Source organism: Pristiophorus japonicus, chromosome 6, assembly GCF_044704955.1.
Source record: "Pristiophorus japonicus isolate sPriJap1 chromosome 6, sPriJap1.hap1, whole genome shotgun sequence".
In the NCBI taxonomy this organism is placed as follows: domain Eukaryota; kingdom Metazoa; phylum Chordata; class Chondrichthyes; family Pristiophoridae; genus Pristiophorus; species Pristiophorus japonicus.
In genome coordinates this window covers 47,906,791-47,927,754 of record NC_091982.1, presented here as the reverse complement: position 1 = coordinate 47,927,754, position 20,964 = coordinate 47,906,791, and the positions used below count along the sequence as shown (strand labels likewise).

Below are 20,964 nucleotides of genomic sequence, written 5' to 3'. Positions count from 1 at the left end.
AAATGTGACCATGCCATTGTTATCCAAATCCTGAGCACAATTTGAGAAAAACTTGACACTCGATAATCACCTCTCTGGTTTTTGCCATGGCCATTCCACTAGTGTTCAACTTGACTGTTTTTTATGCATTGGGGAAGTTGATCGTAAAACAGTTCAGTGATACATTTGTCGTCACTTTAGACATCTCCAAACCTTTGATGGAGTCTGGGGCCATAAACGTATAAACAAGTAACCATCATATGATCTTACCCAAAAACTATGGTTATCTAATTTACACTCTCATTGCCCTATATATGTTGCTCCTCTGACTCTGCCATTAATTCAGGGGTTCCCCTGGCCTCAGTATTCCCTCCCATTCTTCTCTATCAAAAACCTTCTCTGCTCCTTTTTCAACCCTATCAACTCTTTTTTTGCTGGTGATTCCTTTGTACATGCACCAATTTCCTTCAGACTTTATGCTTTCGACACACACCAGTTTCACTTCCCTCACTACGTCTTGATCTTCTCCATGCCCTTTGGGACAATGGAAATCTTATATGTTGCAACACAGTTTCTTTGTGTCTTTCGCAAATCAATTCAACTCCGGTTGCACTGTACTGTTTTCAGTCTAGGCTGCCAATGCTCTTGTTCTGGTGTGAAATTGTTCACCAGTTTTATTGATGTTTGGTTTTGATTGGAGTATTTGTTCTGTTCAAAGTTCCAAATTATCTTAAAAAAATCTTCAAGATATCCAAAAAGAAGGCGGATGCTGAAACTGGTTCAACGGTAGACGACGCAGATGAAGTTGATGGACAGGGTTGTCCTGGATTTAGAAATGATGTCCCACAATTTAAATCACTTTCTTCTTCCAGTGAGGTGGACGACAGAGTCAGCGATTCTGCTGAAGAGCAGGATTTCAATTCCTCCCAAGAGGTCTGTTGGAAATCCCTTTTAAAAGTAGTTGTAGAGTCAAAAGTCTATTTTAAACAGTGGCTGTGCACAATAATGAGCAACAGGACAACCATTGTTTCTTTGGCTAGATTTTTAAAGTACTTAAATTTAGAAATGTAAAAAAATTGTGTTGTAAAATGTTCCTGTCGGGGGTGTGTTTGTGTCAAAATGTCAATGTATTAAAAGGGCCCCCAACTTTATCCTGAGTTCCTTTGGAAAGAAGGGCTCCTTGAGACCTGTTTAGCCAGGATGATGGTTTATTTTGAGTGACCATTCTTCACATTGCAAAGCAATTGTGTACTCGTTCTGGTTTTCTTCTCTCTGCACCATCGAGTATGAACTGTTACTGGAGCGAATCATTCAAGAAAGCTTGCCACTATTTGCCACTTCAATGTTCTCCAAACCTTTAAAGTGGCCAGTGATGGAATATTCCAGCCCTAGTTGCACCCAAGGTGCAGAAAACCCACCACTCTGGACGTCATGCAAAGCAGTGAATTCAATGAGAATAGCTTTACCCAGCAGCAGAGAAGCTGTCTGCCAAATAAAAGATGGACAGGGCAGCACTACAAGAGTGATTGCTGCTGCTTAAACTAGATAACTTAGATCTGGACCTGTACTAGAAAGACAATGGTACAAAATATCAATGGCGAAGCATCACGCCACCTCTACAGACTTTCCCAGACAATGTTGTGATCTAGAACTCTGCCTCTAGACACATGGACATTTAAATGCAGAGTTAATCACCAGCTGAGCCAAGCTTGTAGAAAGATAAATTGAGTTATGGGAAATTTCTGATTTACCCCTTGGTGCTCCAGGAACATTTCCAAATCATTCTGCAATCCCAAGCAAACCACCAGGGTGTGCTTGACCTTGTTATTATATTTGGTTACACCTTGTTATGTTATCTAATACACAAAGCAAATTCAGTTTGGCTGCTAGATGATAGCTGGCTGATGAGCAGTGGTGAGTGGATTCACATAATGGCTAATCCCAATTATTTTATTGGGGGGCTAAGCAGGTAATTCCATTTCTGGTTTTACCATGTCCCGGCTTCCTAATTAAGATATATTCCCTTACATTTCTTGGTCTACCCACCAACCACCAACTTTGGCTGAGTGGATGGTCTTAGTCTTTCTGACCTTGAATCCACTGGCTAAGAGGTAGTTGAGGGCAGCCTAGAAAAACATTGTCCTAGTTATGTGTTCACGGCCTTCCTGTGGTGGGGTGCATGATCTCTGTTCAGTCCTCCTCATGATGATGTATCCTTGGCGAACAAACCTCTGCTTCATTAAATACCTTCCCTCCATCCAAAGGTCAGTGGTGGAGCTGTCCATTGACAATTCCACAGTGTTCAACTACATCCACCACTCCTTGATTATGAAGTAGCCCATGCCAGAAAACAGCAAGAATAACATCCAGGCTTGGGCTGACAAGTGGCGTTTAATGTTTGTGCTACACAAGGACCAGCTGATGGCCATCTCAAACAAGTCCCTCAGTGTATTGGTGATGTTGTGCTCAGCATATTGGCACTTCACCAAGCTGTGACACTAGGCTACTCACACTTATTTCCGGTTAATACCCTCGCCCATCTTGCGCTCTTTAGTTTTATTTTAGCCACTTTCAGCGTGACGGGGTTTTCCTTCCCATTAATAAAATAAACTGTTTGTTTAAAAGCCATCTCAACACAAACCAGACGATCCGTCATCAATGAATCCAAAAGACAAGTACTGTTTATGGCAATGATATCTTAACGCAAATGTTGTTTATGGTGCTTTATGTTTTCATTTTAGATGATTGAATGGATGAAACAATATATTTTTACCCCAACTGAAAATGAAAAATCGTCACTAAGAAATTGTAAGATCACCATTTCAGAGGTATGGTATTAATTGTTGTTTTGAAACACTTGGGGTGATTTTAACCCTACTCGCTCAGCGGAAACCAAGTGGGTGGGTAGTTAAAAACACCCTGTGATGATGATGGTGATGGTTCTTACCTGTCCAAAAGCCGCCATGATTGCAACATCTGCAAAACCTGCGGGCAGCAAGGCCATGTGCCCGGAGCCAACAGGGTCCTTCTTTATATATGTACGCTGCGGCCCGATGACATCATTGAGACCCGACTGTAATTTTAATTCTGGCCTGAGCGAGAATCCACCTGGATTTAAAATCAGGGCCTGAAGGCTGCCCATACACTTGGTTGTTTGGTAACCTCATCCTTTTTGTAGTGCTCTTTGATATCCCTGCTTCTATTGTAATATCATAGAATCGCTGTCATTTTCTAAAATTCTTTACCCTCAAAGGAATGGTATGTCAGTGCTGTGGAATAGAGCAACTTCCTACATTGGAGACCGAATATGAGGTACAGTATTACACAGTCAGATGCAGAGTGAAGTATGCTCTGCTCTTAATAATCCTGGCCTCAATCTAGCAACTTGCCCCCTACTCCATCAGTGCAAATTTTAACATTTCTCACCTCAGCCATCTTTTAAGGCCCAGCTTGGTGAGATTGTGAATTTGTGGTCCACAAACTTGTACCCACGAGAAAGTTGGTGGATTGTCAAAATTCACTTAGTCCCCTCTTTCTGCTGGCTATAAATGTCCTTCCATCTCACTAGCCTGGGTTGAATTCAAACTCCATTCCAGAAGTGGTGTTAAATCACATTCTCTATAATCTATCTGATCAGTTGTTACTGTGCACTAATGTGGTTTCATTTGTGCTGTAAATTAAAATGAAAAGAACTTCTGTGCCATTTTAGAGTTTAATGTAAGAAATTGAAGGTATAAATATATAATTTATTTTGGAAGTGGTAATAATGCAAGCTGATATTGGGAGAAATCTCCTCCTGCTCTCATGGGATAATGTAAAGAATGTTCATTCCCGTCTAATTCTTCAAAGGCACAGTTTCTTCATGCCTTTTACATGTCTAATGAACAACTTTCACTGAGTCCTTCTTCATCTATAGACATTCTTGTTATTTATTTTTTTCTTTTCTTTTTAATATCTCTTCTGAAAAACTTGCATTTATATAGCTGCTTTCACATCCTCAGGATGCCCCAAAGCACTTCACAGCCAATGAATTATTAGAGGAAGCGCAGTCACTGTTGGGCAAAAGCAACAGTCAAATTGTGCACGGCACAATCCACAAAATGTAATGAGATAACTGACAAATTAACTTTTTTTCTGTTGATAAATATTGGGATATATATTGGCCAAAACACTGCGAGAATTTCCTTGCTCTTCTTCAAATGGTGACATCGGATCTTTTGCATCCACTTGAATAGCATAGGGTCTCTAATGTCTCGTCTAATCCCAAAGGGAACTCCCACAACTTCTCCATAACTAAAGCTGTCGACTCTCTTGTGTCAAGCACTTCCGGTCCCCTCAACAACTCTTAACTCTCCATAAAGCCCAAGTGCCTCCATTACTTGGAAACTGCTCCCACAGCTGCGGCGTCTCTTTTAACACATCTCTTGCACTCCTGGAGACGATGCAAGAAAAAACTTGCTTTCTGATCACTGATCCCCCCTTTCACCTCTAGCTTCTAACCATGCTCATGCTTTTACAACCTTTCTTTCACTTTTATCAATATTGCTGTGGTTGATACTCCTCTGAGCTTCCTTATAAATGTTCTACTGAACTCCAAATGTGCCCAACTACACCCTCTTCTCCTTTCTATATCAACATGTGTTGAACTTGAAACTCATGCCATAATCTCATTCTCTAACTTGTCTTTTCCCAGGATCTTAAGACTGTAATACCTTGTCCCCCTCGGCCTTTCATTACTTCCTAGAATCTTGAAGCATTTGAAACCCATGCGTTATCTAATAATTAATACTTGGTCTTGTCTTCTCTCCTTTGTTTAACCTTGGTCTCCAGCCCTGTAGCCTTAGCTCTACTACTAGGCGGTTCATATTTAAAAGGTGTTGCATCGAGCCTACAGCACGGAAACAGGCATTCGACCTAACTGGTCTATACCAGCATTTATGCTCTATCAAGCCTCCTCCCACCCGTCTTCATCTAACCCCATCAGCATATCCTACTATTCCTTTCTCCCTCGTGTGTTTATCTAGCTTCCCCTTAAATGCTTCTATGCTATTTGCCTCAACTATTCCTTATGATAGTACATTCTGCATTCTTGCCATTCTTTGGCTAAAGAAGTTTCTCCTGAATTCCACATTGAATTTATTAGTGACTGTCTTATATTTATGACCCCTAGTTTTGTTCTCTCCCACAAGTGGAAACATTTCCTTTACATCTACCCTTTCAAACCCTTTCATTATCTGAAAGACTTCTATCAGCTCACCCCTCAACCTTTTTTTAGATACGAGCCCCAGCCTGCTCAGCCTTTCCTGATAAGTTTATCCTCTCAGTTCAGGTAACACGCTTGTGAATCTTTCCTGCACCTTGAAAGGTGTGTTCCTGTCCCCGAGCTGCTGAGAAGGGAGGGTGCCTTGCGGAGTGGACATCTTTGAGATATTGAAAGGGCAGGAGGAGGGAACCTTGGGTGCTGGGCAAATGGATTAGGTTAAGTTCACTTTTTTTTAGAATAACCTTGCAGAACTCCATGTTTGAATCCCTCCAATCTGGTTTCCGTCTCTGCCACAGTACCAAAATGGCTCCTATCAAAATCACAAATAACATCCTTTGTGACTGTGATTGTGGTAAACTATCCCTCCTCGACCTTCTCGACCTGTCTGTAACCTTTGACACAGTTGACCACTCCATCCTCCTCCAATATCTCTCCTCCATCGTCCAGCTGGGTGGGACTGCACTCACCTGGTTCCATTCTTATCTATCTAATCGTAACCAGAGAATCACCTACATAAGAACATGAGAAATAGGAATAGGAGTAGGCCATACGGCCCCTCGAGCCTGCTCCAGCCATTCAATAAGATCGTGGCTGATCTGATCATGGACTCAACTCCACTTCCCTGCCGGCTTCCCATAACCCCTTATCCCCTTATCGTTTAAGAAACTGTCTATTTCTGTCTTAAATTTATTCAATGTCCCAGTTTCCACACCTGCAATAGCTTCTCTTCCCGCTCCCACACCATTACCGCTGGAGTCCACCAAGGATCCTCATCTACATGCTGCCCCTCGACGACATCATCCAAAAACACAACATCTGGTTGCACATGTATGCTGATGACACCCTGCTCTAACTCACCACCACCTCTCTCACCCTCTCCACTATCTCTAAATTGTCAGACTGCTTGTCCGACATTCAGTACTGGATGAGCAGAAATTTCCTCCAACAAAATATTGGGAAGACCAAAGCCATGGTCTTCGGTCCTCGACCAAACTCCGCTCCCTAACCATCAACCCCTTCCCTCTCCTAGCATCTGCCTGAGTCTGAACCAAACTGTTCGCAACATGGGTGTTGTATTTGAACCAAAGATGAGCTTCCGACCACATATCCGTGCCATCACTAAAACCGCCTATTTTCAATACAAGGACAAATTGGCATTTATATAGCACCTTTAACGTAGTAAAACATCCTAAGGCGCTTCACAGGAGTATTATCAAATAAAATTTGACACTGAACTGCATAAGGGGATATTAGGGCAGATAACTTGGTCAAAGAGGTCGCTTTTAAGGAGCGTCTTAAAGGAGGAAAGAGAGGCGGAGAGGTTTAGGGAGGGAATTCCAGAGCTTACGACCTCAGTATCACCTGACTTCCCACCACCTCAGCTCATCTTCTGCTGAAACCCTCACCCATGCCTTTGTTACCTCTAGACTTGACTATTCCAATGCACTCCTGGTTGGACTCCCATCTTCCACCCTCCATAAACTTAAGCTTATCGAAAACTCTTGTTGCCCGTATCCTCACTCGCACCAAGTCCCATTCACCCATCACCCCTGTGCCCGCTGACCTACATTGGCTCCAAGTTAAGCAATGCCTCAATTTCAAAATCCCCGTTTTCAAATCCCTCCATGCCCTCACCTCTCCCTTTCTCTGTAATCTCCTACAACTCTCCCAAGATATTTGCGCTCCTCCAATTTTGGCCTCTTGCGCATTCCCAATTTGAATCGTGCCATCATTGGTGGCCATGCCTTCAGAATTTTCTCTCTCAATCTTTCCAGGTCTCTACTTCTCTTTCCTCCTTTAAGACACTCCTTAAGACCTACCTCTTTGACCAAGTTTTTGGTCATCTGCCCTGATATCTTGAAGTGGCTCGGTGTCAAATTTTGTTTGATAACGCTCCTGTGAAGCGCCTTGGGAGGTTTTACTACGTTAAAGGCGCAATATAAATACAATTTATTCTTGTATTAAAAATCTGCCTTGGCAATACTATATAATTTCACTGCATGACTCCATACCTTTTAAAGAGCTGCGGGAGAGTGCTGACTGACATGTTGGGTAATGATTTAACTGGCCTCTGTAGCACTTTGTAATTCACTTCAATGGTCATTCTTCACATCTGAACCTAGGCAGTGAGTGTCTGCAGGTTATTTGATTCTATGGAGGTATCACAGCTGAGCTAATCCTGTCCTTAACCAACATGACCATTGAAGAGTGGGAACCTTGGCTGGTTTCTTTTTAGGACAGGTGAGGTAATTTTTGAGTGATGATGTTATACTTTTTGCAGGTATTCTGGGATGAAATGGGGGATCTATCTTGTACAATAGACATAGAAAACTGCCAAGTTGCCGAGGATTGCTGGTCTGTTCCAAGAAAATACCATGAATTTGAGGCCCTTCAGAAAGAGCTTAGTAAGGTAATCAGCTTCTTGTGTACAGAACTCGCGCGAGTAGATCATTTCGTTTTCAGAAAAATTTCTGCAAATTGAAAATCAAGTTAAAACTTCGAAATTTTGTGATATCGTTAAATAAAGCTGCACAACTCTGTGGCCAGCGCAGAAATTTCTCCAATTGGTGTTCGATGAGCTACTTGCCGTTTTGAAGCAGAGAATCAAAGCAGTTTTCAGCTTCCCTGTACCCATGTGTTGCTCTGGTCCTTTTTTTTGCTATTTCACCTTTTCTCCACATTTCTCCCATTTTCTCCTGAGGGCACTGATTTCATGCTGAGCTGCAGGTCCATGAATGTTGGTGGCCTCTTTAGCATCTCCTCTGACAATGTCCTCTGGCCAATCTTCATGAGCATAGGCAGTGAATGTTGGCAGGCTACAGGGGCGGAGCTAAGGGTCGAAGGATGGAAGGGCGTGTCGAAGTCCAGATTTGGGCGATTTGGCACGGCCATAATTACATCTTCCAACTGCCATGTAGACCATTGTTGGCCAATAGCCACGTAGTATCGTAGATTGATACTGCACAGAAAAGGGCCATTCGGCCCATCATGCCCATGCCAGCTCCTTGGCAGGGCTATCCAATTAGTCCCCTGCTCTTCTCTGTAACCATGTAAATGTTTCCCCTTCAAGTATTTATCCAATTCCTTTTTGAAAGTTACCATTGAATCTGAGGCCTAACCAGAGTTGTGTATATATGACAAACTGGGAATCCAGATGCAGGTATTTGCATTTCACTTTAGTAAATTAAAAACTGCATAATGGACGCCAGTCAGCCTTGAGTCTTGCACTCGCATGCTGGGAACCTCCATGATTGAAGATGGGGATGTTCATGGAGCTGTTGCATCCTGTTAGTTGCCTGGTTGTCCACCATTCTTAACTGGAGTGATCAGGTTAGAGTACACTCTGTTCGGCTAGTTCTAGATCCCAACCCAAACCAATGCTAAAAAAATTGGATATGCCACTATTGTACGGTGTAAAAACCAACGTGATTTTTCTCTCTCCTGTTTAAAAAAAATCTAAGAATTTTACAATTCAAAATTTTACAAGTGGACAGTTAATTGTTAAATGTTTCCAGTTCTGTTTGTGCATGATCTTTGAATGGTTAAACTAAAGTGGGTTTTTTTTTGAAAAAAATCCCTTCTTTAGTAATTCAAATATCATTTGTAGCTACTCCACTCTAAATTGTGTTGGCTTTCTCCATAATTCTACTTTTTATGCTCCTTGAGATGAAGCTTGTTATAAGGCTCCCCATGCCAGGAGACCATCATGTTCCAGGTACAGAGAGGAGAGCGCGGAGAGGAGGGTGCACTGGGTGCGGAGAGGAGGGTGCACTGGGTGCGGAGAGGAGGGTGCACCCACACTACAACTGCAAAGTGGCGTCAGTGTAGCTATAATCTGACTGCAGCCTGAAGCTGGAGTTGGAGCATGATCTGACAGCAGAGTGTGATTTCCTGGAGGATGAAGTCTCGTCAGTCAGTTTGGGCCAATTTGTGCTCCGACTCTAGCGCCAGTGCGACACGGTTTCAGCTTCACACTGACACTGAACTTGTGGGGGTAGATCTTTGTCTTCACCACATGGGTACTAATCTGGCGGACTGGATCGCCCACCCGTATGGAATGGATTACGGACGGCAGTGGGTGGCAATCCCCGGGGCTTAATGTAGTGAAGGTGAAAATTTAGCCCCATATGCAGCGTGAATGGAATCCCACTGCTTCAACATTGGCAGCATTGACTCCAGATTCAGACGAGCTCCCCTCTTGTGGCAGAGTTAATTTAGATCCCACACAAGCCACAACAACAATAACAACTGGTATTTATGTAGCACCTTAAACGTAGTAAAACGTCCCAAGGCACTTCACTGGGATATTATAAGACAAAAGTTAGGTCAGATGGCCAAAAGCTTGGTCAAAGAGGTAGGTTTTGAGGAGTGTCTTAAAGGAAGATAGAGAGGCGGAGAGGTTTAGGGAGGGAATTCCAGAGTTTAGGGCCCAAGCAGCTGAAGGCACGGCCACCGATGGTTGAGCAGTTATAATCAGGGATGCTCAAGAGGGCAGAATTAGAGGAGCGCGGACATGTTGTGGGGCTGAAGGAGATTACAGAGATCGGGAGGGGCGAGGCCATGGAGGGATTTGTAAACCAGAATGAGAATTTTGAAATCGAGGCATTTCTTAACCGGGAGCCAATGTAGTTCGGCGAGCACAGGTGTGATGGGTGAGCGGGACTTGGTGCGAGTTAGGACATGGGCTGCTGACTTTTGGATTACCTCAAGTTTCCATAGAGTGGAACATAGGAGGCCAGCCAGGAGTGTGTTGGAATAGTCAAGTCCAGAGGTAACAAAGGCATGGATGAGGGTTTCCGCAGCGGATGACCTGAGGCAAGGGTAGAGACGGGCGATGTTATGGAGGTGGTTATGGGCTCATGGGCCTTTGTGTTGTGGACCAATTTCTCACTAGGAATTCTTGAATTGAATCCATATTCTTTCAGCTATCGCAGACTTTCATTTCATTTGTTTGGGCTGCAATTGAACCCAGGTTGCAGAACTGAAAGGATGATATTCTGACCCATTATTCCACTAAATCTGCTGTTCCTGTTTTTCAGACATTCAGCTCTTTGGTTGAAGCAAAGATCCCTTCAGTCAATTGGATGTCATGTGACAAGATCAACAATGAATTCAAGGAAGACGTTAAACATCAACTGAATGATTTTTTAGAGGTTAGAGAGCCAAATATGTTCAGTGATTCTTCAATTCTGTATGACATGGATACTTAAATATCTGATCTGAACAGTCTGCGTTATAAGAATAATCTTGCTGCTCAAATCCTTTTTTTTTATGACACTCAATTTTCCAGATTGTATTAAATGAATTGTATCATTATCAGAAGCTGAACTCCGTCATGATTAGCTTATTTGAAGTGGTAGCGATGTATTGAAGTAACTGCATGATTAATATTAATTAAATAAAGCACAACAGCATCAAACGCCATGAGATACTTTCACATCTTAAAACTCCAGCTGATGCCAATCGTCACCTTTTGCCTCTGGCCATTATAAGCAATGTAAAGCCGTTTTATATTTCCACCATTTTAGTATGGTTTCTGGGATACTGATAAGAACATAAGAATTAGGAGCAGGAGTAGGCCATCTAGCCCCTCGAGCCTGCTCTGCCATTCAACAAGATCATGGCTGATCTGGCCGTGGACTCAGCTCCACTTACCCGCCCGCTCCCCGTAAACCTTAATTCCCTTCTTGGTTAAAAATCTCAAGGTAGACAAGCCCCCTGGTCCTGATGAAATGCATCCCAGGGTATTAAAAGAGATGGTGGAAGTTATAGCAGATGCATTCGTTATAATCTACCAAAATTCTCTGGACTCTGGGGAGGTACCAGCGGATTGGAAAGCAGCCAATGTAACGCCTCTGTTTAAAATAGGGGGCAGACAAAAGGCAGGTAACTTTAGGCCGGTTAGTTTAACATCTGTAGTGGGGAAAATGCTTGAAACTATCATTAAGGAAGAAATAGCGGGACATCTAGATAGGAATAGTGCAATCAAGCAGATGCAACATGGATTCATGAAGGGGAAATCATGTTTAACTAATGTACTGGAATTCTTTGAGGATATAACGAGCATGGTGGATAAAGGTGTACCGATGGATGTGGCGTATTTAGATTTCCAAAAGGCATTCGATAAGGTGCCACACAAAAGGTTACTGCAGAAGATAAAGGTACGCGGAGTCAGAGGAAATGTATTAGCATGGATAGAGAATTGGCTGGCTAACAGAAAGCAGAGAGTCGGGATAACTGGGTCCTTTTCGGGTTGGAAATCGGTGGTTAGTGGTGTGCCACAGGGATCGGTGCTGGGACCATAACTGTTTACAATATACATAGATGACCTGGAAGAGGGGACAGAGTGTAGTGTAACAAAATTTGCAGATGACACAAAGATTAGTGGGAAAGCGGGTTGTGTAGAGGACACAGAGAGGCTGCAAAGAGATTTAGATAGGTTAAGCGAATGGGCTAAGGTTTGGCAGATGGAATACAATGTCGGAAAGTGTGAGGTCATCCACCTTGGGGGGGAAAAAAAAAACAGTAAAAGGGAATATTATTTGAATGGGGAGAAATTACAACATGCTGCGGTGCAGAAGGACCTGGGGATCCTTGTGCATGAATCCCAAAAAGTTAGTTTGCAGGTGCAGCAGGTAATCAGGAAGGCAAATGGAATGTTGGCCTTCATTGCGAGAGGGATGGAGTACAAAAGCAGGGAGGTCCTGCTGCAACTGTATTGGGTATTGGTGAGGCCGCACCTGGAGTACTGTGTGCAGTTTTGGTCACTTTATTTAAGGAAGGATATAGTAGCTTTGGAGGGGGTACAGAGACAATTCACTAGGCTGATTCCGGAGATGAGGGGGTTACCTTATGATGATAGATTGAGTAGACTGGGTCTTTACTCGTTGGAGTTCAGAAGGATGAGGGGTGATCTTATAGAAACATTTAAAATTATGAAAGGGATAGACAAGATAGAGGCAGAGAGGTTGTTTCCACTGGTCGGGGAGACTAGAACTAGGGGACACAGCCTCAAAATACAGGGGAGCCAATTTAAAACCGAGTTGAGAAGAAATTTCTTCTCCCAGAGGGTTGTGAATCTGTGGAATTCTCTGCCCAAGGAAGCAGTTGAGGCTAGCTCATTGAATGTATTCAAATCACAGATGGATAGATTTTTAACCAATAAGGGAATTAAGGGTTACGGGGAGTGGGCAGGTAAGTGGAGCGGAGTCCACGGCCAGATCAGCCATGATCTTGTTGAATGGCGGAGCAGGCTCGAGGGGCTAGATGGCCTACTCCTGTTCCTAATTCTTATGTTCTTATGTAAAAGATGTCTTAAGTTGGCTCCCTTATCCTGATGGTAGAACTGGAGAGCTACAACAAAGTGGGATAGTGGAACCAGATTCAGTAGTGTGAATGCTGGGCATCTACTAATGGATGCCGGTCTCCTGGAATCTGAATTAAACTGGTGGCAGTGTTACAAGCAGCTTGCGTTGCTTTTACAGTTTTGGTCTCCTTATTTAAGGAGCGATACACTTGCTTTGGAGGCAGTTCAGAGAAGGTTCACGAGGTTGATTCCTGGGATGAAGGGATTGTCTTATGAGGAAAGGTTGAGCAGGTTGGGTCTATGCTCATTGGAGTTTAGCAGAATGAGAGGTACTTTTATTGAAACATATAGGGGGGGAAATTGCGGTTGGAGGTTTCCTTCGGACGAACGCCTCCAACCTGAACATTTTTTACGAAAATACCTGGTGGTCACTGAGGAACGTATGATTGTGGGCAGAGGCCTTCAGTCACTGAGCAGCGTGCGGGGAGATGCTGGAGTGATGTGGGCCTGGACCACCAATCGCTAGGTAGTATTCCCATTGATAAGAATGGGAACTCTGTTTTTGCGAGTTCCCATTATTATCGATGAGAAAACCCTCCTAAAACAAGGAACACGGCATAATAAATTTAAAAAACACCTCACATATTTAAAATTAATTTTGACAGATTGGAAAAGCAGGTTTTCACCCCGAAAATCGGCTTTTGCGAGGCCTCGCCGGGTCCATGCGCACTTTGTACGCACCAAGCGAGGCTGCAATTTTCGGCCCATAAGATTCTGAGGGGGTTTGACAGGGTAGATGCAGAGAGGATGTTTCCCCTTGTGGGGCAATCTAAAACTGGGGGCATAGTTTCAAAATAAGGGGTCGCACAGGTAAAACTGAGAAGAGGAGGAATTTCTTCTCTCAAAGGGTCGTGAATCTTTGGAATTCTCTCCCCCCAAAGAGCTGTGGAAGCTGGGTCATTGAATATATTCAAGGTGGAGATAGACAGATTCTTGAATTATAGGGGAGTCAAGGGTTATGGGGAACAGGCAGGAAAGTGGAGTTAAGGCCAAGATCAGATCAGCCATGGTCTAATTGATTGGCGGAGCAGGCTCGAAGGGCCAAATGGCCTTGTCCTGCTCCTATTTCTTATGTTCTTACTTTGATCGCTTCTGTAGTTCTGATCAAGGAATGTGGCCTCTGCGTGCCCACTTCTAATGCCTGCATTGCTAAATCCCGCTCCCTTATCCCAAAGGCAGGATCATAGGCCTATGAAAAAGTTGATCCCCTTCCCTTCCTGATTGCTTCTTTTGTAGGTCCAAGTTTCTACCTAACGGAGTCGCTTTAAGATGCTCCTTAAAGCCTAACTTTTATCCAGCTTTTGATTACCTGTCCTAATATCCCCTTATGTGGCTCAGTGTCAAAAGTTTGTTTGATAATGCTCCTGTGAAAAGCGCCTTGGAATGCCTTACTCTTTTAACAGCGCGGTACAAATTCAAGTTGTTGTTGTTCCAGGAGCAGACAGGTGTCTGATGCTGGGTGCAGTCATTCCTAACCTGGCAATAACTGGGGGAAAAAACAATCTTAAGTCTGGAATCCATGCCCATTAGTCCAAGAGTCCACTCCTCTTTAAATAAAATGAGTTGGAGCCGGGATCTCTGCGACAGGTTTTCGGGATGTTAGGAACGGCATCTCGGGGAGCAGAGCAGCACTGACTCCACAGAGGGGTTTGAAGCCACCGACTCTGAACCATTCGCCTAGACCATCCCTCCCCTCTCGACTGGAACCAGAGGATGTGGTACAAGTGACTGGCAGAGAACAGAAATTCTCTTGCCTTTTCCTCTTCCCTTGGCTTCTCCTAAAAGAAACCACCCATTGGTGACTGAAGCGTATAGTTTCCATATGCATGTTTCACACGAATGTTGCCCTTTAGGGACAGGTCAGTTGCAGTGTTGTGACCTTCTGTACTCCCATTTGGGTTCTACAGTGTGGAAGGCAATCCGTCTTTGTGGGACGCCCTTCTAAAGATTTTTTTTAATAAGTAAAACATTTTAATATAAAAAAAAAACATTTTTTTAATATTCATTCACAGGATGTGGGCATCGCTGGCAAAGGCCAGCATTTATTGCCCATCTCTAATTGGCCTTGAGAAGGTGGTGGTGAGCCACCTTATACAACTGAGTGTCTTACTAGGCCATTTCAGAGGCAGAACACAGATTGCTGTGGGTCTGGAGTCACATAGCCGAGACCGGGTCAGGGCAGCAGATTTCCTTCCCTGAAAGACATTAGCGAACCAGATGGGTTTTTACCACAATCCAGTAGTTTCATGGTCACCAATACTGATGCTAGCTTTTTATTCCAGATTTATTGAATTTAAATTCCCCCGCTGCCTATGGTGGGATTTGAACTCATGTCTCCGGATCATTAGTCCAGTAACATAATCACTCTGCTACCATACCCCTTGAATTAAAACCAGGTGCTATTTCTCTTGCAGAAGCTGGTGTCTGAAGACTCCATTTTGTGTGATGCAATTATACTTGACTTCTTCTCTGCCAATAATCAGATTCGAGACTTCCAGCAGTTATTAACATCTCTATTCACCGAGGAGGGTGAGGTACGAACACATGATGCTGGCAGTTGTTTCTCTTTATGTTCTGAACTAGGTTTACTGTGTGAACAAGTTTTCAAAAAAGACTTAAACTGCAGCTACAATTCTTTTTTGTGTGAAAATCAATAGTTGATCATTATCACTGTTACGGTCGATACGTTTTCAAATGCAATGGACTCCTTCCACAGACAAGTCTACACTTCCTATGACATTCTTATTGGGTGAAGTGATTGGGGGGAGGTAGTATCCCCGGGATGGACAATTAAACAGTTATGCTGCTGATTTACCTCACTTAATGTGAAATGAGGAGCATTGTACGCTCCGATTCTCATCGACAGATGGACAAATAGTACTTTTGACAGGCTGTAAACTATGAATCAGGTTTGTTAAGAATTAGCATTTGACAGGAGCAAGAGTAAATACAGATTTTACTATATTGGAGGAATGGGATTTAAACTTCTCTATGATAAGAATTGCCTCGAACTTCCAATAACTCTCTTAACTTACAACACCTGTCTGTGAGGAAAAACTTGTCTGTGAAATCAGTTGTTCAGAATGTTTTCCACCAGCCCAGCTCCTTCAGTCTGACAGGAAAAGAAAAACAAAGACTTGCATTTATATAGCACCTTTCACGACCTCGGGACATCCCAAAGCACTTTACAGCCAATGAAGCACTTTTTTGACATGTAATCACTGTTGCAATGTTGGAAATGCAGCAGCCAATTCACACACAGCAAGCCCCCACAAACAGCAATGTGATAATGACCAGATAATCTGTATTTTTTAGTGATGTTAATTGAGGGTTAAATATCGGCCAGGACACCATAGATAACTCCCTCTGCTCTTCTTCGAAATAGTGCCATGGGATCTTTTACGTCCACCAGAGAGGGCAGACGGGGCCTCGGTTTAACATTTCATCCGAAAGACAGCACCTCCGACAGTGCAGCAATCCCTCAGTACTGCACTGGAGTGTCGGGAGGGAATTCCAGAGCTTAGGGCCCAGGCAGCTAAAGGTACGGATGGTGGAGTAATGAAAATCGGGGATGTACAAGAGTCCAGAATTGGAGGAGCACAGTGATCTTGGGTGGGGGGGGGGGTGGCGGAGCTGTGGTTTGCAGGGCTGGGGGAGGTTAGATAGATAAGGAGGGAATGTCTTTGATACTGCAGAACTAGAGATATCTGCTTAATTTACTATTCAAATTTCTGTAAAAAGAAATGTAAAACCTTCATTAGAATCTGCATATGATAATTTCAGTGGTCTGATTTTTCACATATCTGTATATGGCCTAGGAAACTGATGCAGACAGTGATATTTCAGAGGGCCCATGTGACGTGGATTTAGATGATGTGGAAGATGTTGAGCCTCGTGAAACAAATCCAGAAAACCGAGAGACCCAGGATTTGGACTCTGCCAAGTCCCGACCTTCTGAAATATATCGTGAAAACTCGAAGTCAGACTCCAGCTTCAGATGTATACCGGGCGCTTCTGAAACTGAAGGTGCAGATGCAGCCAGATTTGGCCGCAGAAAGACAAGAAAGCGGGCGTCTCAGAAAAAGGTTGAAAGATCTACCAAACAGCCAGAATGCATCACAAACCAACTTCATGATCTTTTGGGAGAATTAACTTGTACAGGTGAACTCTATTTTTTCTCTTTTGAAGCAGAATTGCATGAATTTTCTGAATAAGACTACGATGTTGCAATTCAGAGCTCTCCCCTAAACACTATTTGTTCTATGCTCACTGCAGGCCTTGTTTAAGCAGACTCTTTTGATGAGCTTCTTAAATAACCATGTATCTCTGAGGTCACATTTTATGTCTCTCCACAGTTGCCACACGGTATGGTAGAACTGAATTAACTGAAGACAATGGGGTAGTTGTACCTGTCCCAGGGAATTTTTTGCACTTAAGATCAATTCACTCTTACTCAGTAAGCAAGTTTCTTTGAAGAAGCCCAGTTATTTTTTCTCAATCAGTTTTATTAGTCCAGGTGGTTGGGAGGTGGAAGAAAACTCATCTGGCTTTCTGATGCCACGAGTCAGCCGTGGCTCAGTGGGCAGCACTCTCGCCTCTGAGTCAGAAGGCCTAGGTTCAAGTCTCACTCCAGAGATTTGAGCACAAGATCTAGGCTGACAGTACAGTCTCGTACTGAGGGAGTGTTGCACTGTCGGAGGTGCCGTCTTTTGGTTGAGACGTTAAAAAAAATCCTCTCGGGTAACCATAAACAATCTTTCGGCACTATTTCAAAGAAGAGCCAATATTTATCACTCAACCAGCATCAATAAAAATTGATTCTTTGGTCATCGCATTGCTGTTTATGGGACCTTGCTGTGCACAACTCGGTTGCTGTGTTTCTGTACATTATGACAGTGATTACATTGTAAAAGTTCAAATTGGCTGTAAAGCGCTTTGGGACATCCTGAGGTCATGAGAGGCGCTATATAAATTCATTCTTCCTTTTATTAGATCAGGCTAAAGATGTGTTCCATTCGAAATTTATGTCGGGCTCACACTTTTCTTTAAGGGCTGCAGCAGTTGCAGACAATTAGCTCATTTCTACCCCTTCCCGATTTTAATATTTGCTCCACCCACAAGTGCTTAATGAAGGAACAAAGGAACACCTAAAGTAAACGTCAGACAAAGGCAGCTATTTTAAAAGTTCTTAGTGCTAAAATTCAAATGGAAAAGATATAACACACATTTTATCATCATCATAGGCAGTTTCTTGGAATCGAGGAAGACTTGCTTCCACTCTTAAAATGAGTCCTTAGGTGGTTGAACAGTCCACAGCCACATACGAGAACCACAGTCCCTGTCACAGGTGGGGGCAGATAGTCGTTGAGGGTAAGGGAGGGTGGGACAGATTTGCCACACACTCTTTCCGCTGCCTGCGCTTGATTTCTGCATGCTCTCGCCGATGAGACGCTAGGTGCTCAGCGCCCTCCTGGATGCACTTCCTCCTCTTAGGGCGGTCTTTGGCCAGGGACTCCCAGGTATCGGTGGGGATGTCGCACTTTATCATGGAGGCTTTGAGTGTGTTCTTAAAACAGTTCCTCTGCCCACCTTTGGCTTGTTTGCCGTGAAGGAGTTCCGAGTAGAGCGCTTGCTTTGGGAGTCTCGTGTCTGGCATGCGGACAATTTTATAACGAAGAGCACGATGGAGCCTGTATCTGTCACAATGGATAGTACTGTTGTATACTTAAGTTCCTGAGTAGGAGAGCTGACCTTTGTGTATTTCAGAAGAGGCTGTTCTCTGTACAGATAGGCTGAAAATATGGTATTATTACAGAAAGAATACGCTACCTTTTTACTGCCTGGTATTTGGCAATAAATGGGTAATACAAAGACTGCTCATGGAGTGTGTATAGTAAGTTAAAAGGGAACAACCATGTGCTTTCAGTATCAAGTCTATAGTCTGGGTAATGGTGACATGAAGACATGTAAAGCCCTCGGGCCAGTTGGCAGTTTAGGCGCTGTATTGAAGTTAAGTCATCCTGCGTGGTGCTCGGGTCCCAAATCCTGGGGTGTGTCTGCAGCAAGCCATCTGCAGGCATGTCTTTCACCTGTTACGTTAGCAGATGTCGTCTTTCTGTAACATCCAGCCAACACCTTGCATTAGCTACTCTACTATATCTAAATTATTTCGAATATGCGTTAACTTGGATTCCCCGACTATAGAAATGCAAGTATTTTTAATTATTATATAATTATTCTCCAAATACAATACACTGTTTAAACAAGCATTGGACTACCTTAACCACAGACTTTTACAATTAACCTAATACATTTGAATATACTCAAAGCAATCTTCATGTGTCTAAAACATGCTCCAATCATTCTAAATTGGAACAAATCAATTTCCCATTTAAATCCCTTAGTTGACGAGGATTAAATCCCTACCTTAGGGAGCGTAACCAATGATTTAAAAAAAAATTTGGTTCTGGGATGTGGGTGTAGTTGGCGAGGCCAGCATTTATTGCCCATCTCACCTTGCCCTTGAGAAGGTGGTGGTGAGCTGCCTGACTGACCTATCAAGAAAGACTGGATCAACTGGGCTTGTATTCACTGGAGTTCAGAAGAATGAGAGGGGACCTCATAGAAACATTTAAAATTCTGACGGGTTTAGACAGGTTAGATGCAGGAAGAATGTTCCCAATGTTGGGGAAGTCCAGAACCAGAGGTCACAGTCTAAGGATAAGGGGTAAGCCATTTAGGACTGAGATGCGGAGGAACTTCTTCACCCAGAGAGTGGTGAACCTGTGGAATTCTCTACCACAGAAAGTTGTTGAGGCCAATTCACTAAATATATTCAAAAAGGAGTTAGATGAGGTCCTTACTACTAGGGGGATCAAGGGGTATGGCGAGAAAGCAGGAATGGGGTACTGAAGTTGAATGTTCAGCCATGAACTCATTGAATGGCGGTGCAGGCTAGAAGGGCCGAATGGCCTACTCCTGCACCTATTTTCTATGTTTCTATGTTTCTTGAACTGCTGCAGTCCGTGTGGTGAAGGTGCTCCCCCAGTGCTGTTAGGGAGGGAGCAACAATGAAGGAACGGCGATATATTTCCAAGTCAGGATGGTGTGTGACTTGAAAGTGTGGAAGGTTTGTCAAATTGCTGTTGGGTTATTTAGTTAAAGGTTTGCAATCACTCTTTGGGGCCGAAATTGCCCCTTTCCTTAAGGCCGGTTACCACCACAAATCGCCGGCCACGCTGCGGAGTGGAATGGCCGCTGACTTTTGGTGGAATGGCCGCTGCTAGCCCAATTGCCTTCCCGCGTTTTCCTGGCGGTGCCCCGATTTCCCCCCCCCCCCCTCCCCCCCCCTTACCGCTCCTCTGCTGCCAATCGGTGTTAAGCCCGTCATCATTGTGCGCACTTCCAATCTAACCCCCCGACAGCGACATTCCCCTCAGAAAATCTTCAGCCCGCCCGACAGTGCCAAAACAACCTTTTCCCTGGTGGTTTAGTGGGGCTGTGGCCTTTTGCAGCAGCGGTGCGGCTTCCCTTAAAGGGGAGGACGCACTGCCGCTGCCGCCATGTTTATTTTGTCGGCCGACTGCCAGGTCGACCCGACAATTATGCCTCCGGGTTCGGCCGGGCCACCAACAGGCAGCCTGGCATCCCCTCCCTGGTGGCCCAGTGGACCGAAGTTTAAAAAGCACAGAGGCTCTCCCCTTTAAGTGAAGGGGAGAGCTGTGGTAACACGGCATCGCAATGATGTCATCGCGGTGGTGACTCCGCAGCCCCCACCCCAACTTCCGCCCCTCAGTTGTTGTCACCGCCGCGTTTTGCCCCTTGGGTATAGTCACCGCCCCCCCACCCCCCCCCCCCCATTATGACCAACTTCCGGATGAAAACAAAAAGAAACAAAGAGCGGAATTTCCCGAAAGAGTTGACCTGAACCACAACTGCGGTAAAAAACGTTACCCGTTTAGGGTGGGGTCAATTTATATCCCTTTGTCTCCTCTCTTTAGTGGTCTCACTAGACCCCCTGTGTCCTCTCCAAGCTCCTTTTAGACCCATTGTTCAGGTGGACAATGTTGGCCACCGATGATGGTTACTCTTTCTCCATGCCCACACCCACCAACAGTATCTTTCAGAATATGGTAATGCAGGAAAACTAAACCCACCCCCTACTCTTCTGTCACATTCTTTGTTGGTGCTCTGTTATGACTTGTTTCACATTACACATTACACGCGAGCCTTGTCCCACCCTATGCTTGTCCAACTTCACCTTAAATGCATCCAGACCCACAGCAGTGTGGTTGAATTTTAACTGCCCTCTGAAATGGCCTAGCAAGCCACTCAGTTGTATCAAACTGCTACGTAC

General features: G+C 44.0%; 1 protein-coding gene across 2 annotated transcripts in view; it reads left to right on the top strand.

Annotated features, from left to right (window-relative positions):
• LOC139265651 (uncharacterized) overlaps positions 1–20,964 on the top strand; it is a 93,647-nt gene that overhangs the window by 46,421 nt on the left and 26,262 nt on the right. The window contains exons 7-12 of one of the 2 annotated variants that reach the window (XM_070882834.1): positions 698–912; positions 2,721–2,807; positions 7,524–7,652; positions 10,282–10,395; positions 15,023–15,142; positions 16,427–16,769. In XM_070882834.1, coding sequence (XP_070738935.1) covers positions 698–912; positions 2,721–2,807; positions 7,524–7,652; positions 10,282–10,395; positions 15,023–15,142; positions 16,427–16,769 — 1,008 coding nt within the window. The remainder of the gene's footprint in view (positions 1–697; positions 913–2,720; positions 2,808–7,523; positions 7,653–10,281; positions 10,396–15,022; positions 15,143–16,426; positions 16,770–20,964) is intronic. The other variant, XM_070882833.1, reaches the window with a different exon arrangement.